The sequence below is a fragment of the Xiphophorus couchianus genome, chromosome 8, assembly GCF_001444195.1.
Source record: "Xiphophorus couchianus chromosome 8, X_couchianus-1.0, whole genome shotgun sequence".
Classification (NCBI taxonomy): Eukaryota; Metazoa; Chordata; class Actinopteri; order Cyprinodontiformes; family Poeciliidae; genus Xiphophorus; species Xiphophorus couchianus.
The window spans coordinates 19,122,970-19,129,489 of NC_040235.1; the positions used below are offsets into that span (position 1 = coordinate 19,122,970).

Here is a 6,520-nt window from a genome sequence, read left to right on the forward strand (position 1 = left end):
TTGTTTGGTCAAAATGGCAGATCTGGATTATCGGTAGGGTAAACGTTATTTTTGTGGCCTCAAGCCTTTTCATGACCTTTTCAATCAGTACTGCTTGTTTTGGTCTACTGTTTGCCGACCAAGTTGAACCTGGCGCCTCATCCAAGCAGAACCTCTTTCTTCACTGATCTGTCAGACCATGTTCTCAGTTGTCATCCTTGAACTATTTGCAGTTATTTAAATCATTGTTGATGATTTGTAACACTGACCTTCTTGATCATCTTTTTTTATTATTATTTACAAATAGAAGTTGTCTATGTTATATTTGAACAAGATTTCTTCTTACTTCTTTCATAATAATGTCTTGATTATATATTTACAGATAATATATATGTAAATATATACATATATATTATATGTAATATAATATATATATATATATATATATATATATATATATATGTATATATATATATATATATATGGTTTATACAGTCAATCTAAAACGAGAACCTTTACAATAGCATCATCATAGCCAATTAAATGTAGCTGTGATTTATCCAAGGTCTTGTTGACTCGGTTGGTTTGGATTTCTTTGCCAGAAGGAGACCAGAAAGGGTGGACAAGTAAGAAATCTGTCTCCTGGCTCGTTTTCTTGGGTAACAACTTGCAAGCAGAACGACGTCTCTGTGGCTGGCATGGTGAAATGTGGGGTTACTTCGTAAATATGTCCACAGCTCTCTGCAATTGTGGTTGGCCTGTTGTTCGCATGCAGCATTGCGGCAGTGGGACCGGTGGTTTTGGCTTCCAGTTGCTCATTTTCCATTGCTGATACGTCCACAGGCAACACCACATATGCATTTGTGAAGCTATCTCCTTCGAGGCACTTCAGCTTGGTAGACCAGCAGTATTCCCCGGGATCCCCTGTTTATGGAGAATTAAAATTATGAAGGATTTAAATCTTTATATAAATAAGTTTGGATGCAAAGCATTGGAATATCATCATCTGATGCAGGCAGCTAATAAATTACAGTTACATATTGAAATTTTAACAATAGAGACAAAACAAACCCCTGCTTTGTCAAATATTAATGATGATGAAGTCCAGATTTATACAGCCATGATTGCTTAGAGTTGGATTAAGCAAAAATATGAAATATAAAAATCTAAGAGAAGTCAGTCTACAGCATTGGCTTGCAGAAGCTTTTAACTTTTTATTAGTTTTGTCGTTTATTATGTGTAATATGTGCAAAACCATATGAATCACAGTGAAGTGAATGAGATAAATTGGCCTTGTTAAAAAATATACCTAATAATATATCAAAATAAAAGCTAAACTGAGGTTTTTTGTAGATTAAAAAGAAAGCTTAGATATGTCAGACAGTCATTTATTAAAGACTGGTTCATATTGATTCTGCATTTAATTTAGGTTAAAAAAAAGACACAATTCAGGATTTATTTTTGCATCAAACTCAGCTGAAGTCACTTTGTGGCCTCTTACCTTCTGTGGAGTCTGTAATCCGTATGTTGTGATTGTCCCGGAGTTGCAGTTTTTTAGCATATGTCATTGAACTGCACTCTATCAAACAGTCCGTTGGCAGTTTCACGGTGCTGGGCTTCGGCACCAGCAGCGTTTCCTTCTCGGTGCACTTAGCCGCGCCAGTCGCCAGCAAAAGATGGGAAAGCAAGCCAAAGGCCAAAAGACACACCGTAAAATACCCTGTCATTCTGTCCACTAACAAGCTTAAAAGAATACAACTGGCAGTGTTCAGCTGTGAACCCGGGTCCTAATCGGCTGACTCTGAAACTATGCACAAATGCCTTCACCACAAGTAAAAACATCAGAGGCTACCCAGAAGGACAGCAGCGTATTATCGTTTCCCTCAGCACCACCTGATCTTTTGAATCACACAGCCAATGTTTCTTCAGCTCAGATTTCCCTCCTTCTTGGCGTGACTTCACAAATTCCTACTTGTCAGGCAGGCATAGGACTGGATTGAATAAGAGTTTCATAATATTTACTTGTATTTTTTTTTTTTTTTGTGAAAGGACATTGAGGCCATGTATAATTAAATCAGAGGAATAAAAATCTGAATCTGCTTAAAAGCATTGTAGTAATTTTTTTATTGAAATAATCAAGGGCAGGAAATCACACAATTGATACAAATGATTTCAAAGGCGAAGCAAAGTCCTAAACATTGGATCTAAATGTGTTTATTAAAAGTAGTTGCACACTGTGGAAAAAAATACATAAACTGTGAGGTAACTTTGTGAAGTTAGTACAAAAATACAATAAAAATTTTGAAAAAATAATAATAATAATAATAAAAATCAGAAATCACTACTCGAGAAGTTATTAGAAGTACCCAGAAGAGAACATTAAATCTATTTAAAATTTGTGAATATGTATATTAAAACAAGTGGGGGGGTTTTTTGTCATTAGAGCTCAAACAGAGAAAGAACTGTCTTTCCAGTTAGGATAAGCTTGAAAGTTTTGATAATTAAAAATTACATTAATTAAGTCAAATCCTAACTCTAGCAACAGTGGTGAAGACCATTGTTAGGATCCAAGTGAACCTTAAAACTAGGTTTTAATGGTAGAGTGTTTTCCCGTAAGCATCCTGAACGCACCATCACCGCAGTGTAATTATTCTAAAAAACATGGAGAATTCCTTGAAAGCTGCAAGCCTTTTAAAGAGCACCTAGTACTGACTAAAATCATGTTGTTGTTTCTTTTGTTTGTCTTTTTGTAGTTTGCGTAATCAGATTTGATCAAGTTAAGTGTATTCACATGGTGCTTTAATTTAATTCTTAATTCTTATGTAGTTAGTGATAAGTGAATAAATACACTTGCATTTTAGATTGCCTTTGTGCTACATTACTACGTGTTGTTGGTATATAGTACAATTATTTTATTGCTAAATCTCCTTCAAATACCAAGGCTCCTAACTTTACAAGGTTTCTGAAAGATGAATAAATTTGGGAGCTTTGCAGCCCTGCAGACTTTAAATCTAGCCTTCACAGGGCACTATAAAATTTACACCCTTATTTTTCTAACCTTGGTTAGAGAACAAACCAACATCCTTCCCATGAGAAGGCTTGGTGGCCTCACAATTCAGTTAAGAAATAAAACTGGCCAGTCAAGTATTTGGCAAGACTCTCTCTCACATTTTTAGAGGGAACACAGAGTAACCGTTAGCAGCTATAAATAAATGACTTGAGAGCACCAGCTACATAGATGGCATCGGAACCACAGTTCTTTTCCAGCTAATAAGGTAGAAAAATCTAAGATTTGAAAAAAAAAAGACAATATTTTCACATCTAAGCCTATCTTCTAGCTAATGTTTCTTTTTTAAACATCACAATTGTGTCTTTTCCAGAAGCAGGGCCTAATTTTCAAGACGTTCAGGCTCAACAAATCTGTTTTTGGTATATGAGAGCAGCAGGAATGAAAACTGAGACGTTGCTTTGGTTCCCACAATCAGTACACAGAGAAACAATTTAAGATAGAGGGCAGTACAGGTGGGTGATTCAACATCTGAGAAAACAGGTCTGTGAACAAAGATATTTTGGATATGCCAGGTGGCCCAGATCTCATGCCAAAGACTGCAGGACAGACTTCAGCTCACTCTGTGCTGGGCTGTGGGGCGTTCCCAGGACCACAGCCGCAGCTGCGGTTCACCTCAATTGGGGAGATGACGATGGTGCCGGTTTCATCCATGTAGACAATATTCAGTGTTTCCTGCACAGTGGGTTGGCAGCATGGCAAAGGATCCTGAATGCACAAAGGGATCTAAAGTCAGTCTATATAGCACACTATAGGACCCTATAAATAATAAACATTTAAATAAAATATAAATTATAACTTGATTATATAAACATGTATGGTGTACTAAAAAAAATCGTCCTACTTTTGCTTTGGAAATTTCAAAGCAAAGCATTTTAAAATCATTTAGCCTAAACACACAGCACATATTAAATTATGTTATAATCTTGTGTTTCCCAAACACATTTTTATCAAACAGGTACATGCAGGGTTACAACCAGAAGGAATGTCTTGCAGTACATTTATTACTTTTGGAAGTAGAGAATTGAATTGCTCTTGACGATTCCTACCTGTGAGCTGGCATCTTGGACACCGGAGGAGGATGAGGGACATTGCACGGTGCCCTCTGCAGGGTTGCACAGGGCACACTGAACAAAGGTCAGGCTCAAAGGATGGATCACCCAGCTGTCCCAGCTAAGGTCTGAAAGGTTACAAAATATAATTATTACAATTAAATAACATTTAAAAAACAGTCTTGAGTACATTCTAATTTTTAGTCTTCACTCAGTACCTTTCATGGAGATCTCGAAGGCTACAGAGCAACACTTCAGGCCTGTTCTGTTTCCACTGTCATGCGATACAGAGTAATCAGTGGCTGCTGGAGAAAGAGGGACATTGTCAGTGTTGGGTACAAACTACTGACACATGGGATTAGATCTGACCACCTGGAGTTGATTCTTTGTAATATGAATTTCACGTACGTGCCGTCTTTTTTGCAGCTTGAGGAATGAAGCCGATTGTTCTCTGCCACTGCTCACGGATGCTATCTATCCCACCAGCAGGCAGCTGTGGCTCAGCCTGCAGGTTGAGAGCCCTAAGGAGACCCTTCCTGACCGACTGCAATGACTCGTCCTTGCACCTGAATATTAAAATCAGCATGTTAAAAATGATCAAAAGGAATGTATCCACTAAGGCTTTGATTAGAATTTGTTTTATTTTATTTTATTGCTTAAGTGAACTTATGCAATAAATGAAACAAAATAGCACTGCGGAGATGATTGAAAGGGGAGTGGTGCGGTATTTTATGATAAAGGGTTGATGCTTGAAAAGAAAATGTTTGCAAAAATGTAAAAAGAAATTACCCTGAGTCTCATATAAAGTTTATTATTCATTTATGGTAAATGCTTACACAATGTTTCACATCATAGAAAGACTAATAGAAGATTATATTCTACATGCACAGAAGAATATAAAGACTTAAATCATATTTTCTATAACTGACCTTTGATGAGACAATGAAGAAATAGCAGGGACTGTAGACTCCTCATTGGATGGATGCAAGACAAATGCAGTCGTCTTCGAAAAACCAAGAAGTGCCATCATGCCAATGAATGCAAAAGACATGCTGGGATGTGGATTGAGGCCAAGGCTGGTTCCAAAAGAATAAAGATGGCAGTTCTTCACAGATGTCTTCTTGGACGAGGTGTGGAGACGAGGATGCTGCGCAAGGTACTGTTACACGGGGTCTGGGAACCTGAGCTTTTATTTTCATTCAAGACAGTGTGACCTTGAGATATTTAACATTGTTGTCTTGTCCCAACTCTGTGTGAAAAAGTGCAAGGAGGACGGTCCGACAGAGGAAGACTAGTAGACTCAAGACAAACACACCAGCAGGAAAGGTGGGAAGAAGACAAAATTAACAGAGCCACACGTGTTGCAGTTTGCACTTGAAAGTACAACAGTGTCACAGGACAGAGCTGTGACTGTTCCAGCCGAGTGACTTAATATTATATCAGCTCCTGGAGTCACATTTACAGGTGATGCTCTTTTGATGTTTTGGAGTTCGTTCTGCCAAAATTTGTGTAATTACCGTACACTGTCTTGCAAAAGTATTCACACATTTTGAGTATTTTTATTTTTTAATTTATTTATTTTATTTACATATATTCAGGTTCCAAACACAAACGTCAATCTATTTCAATAAGATTTTATGTTACATCCAAAGCAAAGTACCACAAACATGAGTATAAGGTGATAAGCATCCTTAGAGCATGATGCTGACTTCATGTGCTTGGGGTGATGTACTACATGTACACTTACTTACATATACAGCTCTGGGAAAAATTAAGAGATCACTTAAAATTATCAGTTCCTCTGATTGAACTTTTTATAGGTATATGTTTGAGTAAAATGAACATTGTTATTTTATTCTATGAACTATTGACAACATGTCCCAGAAATTCTAATAATAAATTTTGTATTTAGTTGCAGAAAATGAGAAATGGTCAAAAAAATGAGAAACGATGCAGTGCTTTCAGACCTCAAATAATGCAAAGAAAACAAGTTCACATTAACTTAGACACAATAGTACCAATGTTTTCACTCAGGAGGAATTCAGAAGTCAATATTTGGAGGAATAACTACAAAGTTTTCAATGGGGTTCAGAGCAGTGGTCTCTTAATTTTTTCCAGAGCTGTATATATGGGTGTGTTCGTGTCTGGCCTTGTATTTGGTACATTGTGGGTACTAACTGCTCCTTATGGGGCCCCATAAGAAGAAGTGCTGTTTTGGGGTTAGGGATTATGCGACTTGAGTTTAGATTAGATTTAGGTTGATGGTAATGGTAATTGTTAGGGTAAGTATCAGGGTTAGACTATAGAAATGAATGAACAATGAATGCAAGTCAATGTAATGTCTTTCTGAAGAGAGAAATACATACTATTAGTGTGTGTGTGTAGGTGCATGCATGTATGTGTGTGATGAAAAAAAGATTGA

General features: G+C 37.0%; 1 protein-coding gene across 2 annotated transcripts; it reads right to left on the bottom strand.

Annotated features, from left to right (window-relative positions):
- Window positions 1–2,079: 2,079 nt before the first annotated feature.
- Window positions 2,080–5,274, bottom strand: LOC114149177 (growth/differentiation factor 6-like). 2 transcript variants are annotated; one of them, XM_028024822.1, is made up of 5 exons: window positions 5,028–5,274; window positions 4,507–4,664; window positions 4,317–4,400; window positions 4,096–4,226; window positions 2,080–3,754 (listed from the first exon to the last, which is right to left on the bottom strand). In XM_028024822.1, the coding sequence occupies exons 1-5, from the start codon at window positions 5,147–5,149 to the stop codon at window positions 3,605–3,607; spliced, it is 645 nt and encodes a 214-aa protein (XP_027880623.1). In that variant the 5' UTR covers window positions 5,150–5,274; the 3' UTR covers window positions 2,080–3,604. The 2 variants fall into 2 exon arrangements, with proteins under 2 accessions (XP_027880623.1, XP_027880622.1); XM_028024821.1 differs by having other exon boundaries at window positions 4,317–4,403; window positions 5,028–5,273.
- Between the last annotated feature and the right edge of the window lie 1,246 nt (window positions 5,275–6,520).

Excerpts from the sequence above, each read along its gene's own strand:
- LOC114149177 (XM_028024821.1), bottom strand. The coding sequence starts at position 5,149 with ATGTCTTTTGCATTCATTGGCATGATGGCACTTCTTGGTTTTTCGAAG. Across the intron at positions 4,404-4,506 it reads AGCTGCAAAAAAGACGGCAC|CAGCCACTGATTACTCTGTA; the intron begins GTACGTGAAATT and ends CTCTTTCTCCAG. Across the intron at positions 4,227-4,316 it reads CTTCGAGATCTCCATGAAAG|ACCTTAGCTGGGACAGCTGG; the intron begins GTACTGAGTGAA and ends GTAACCTTTCAG.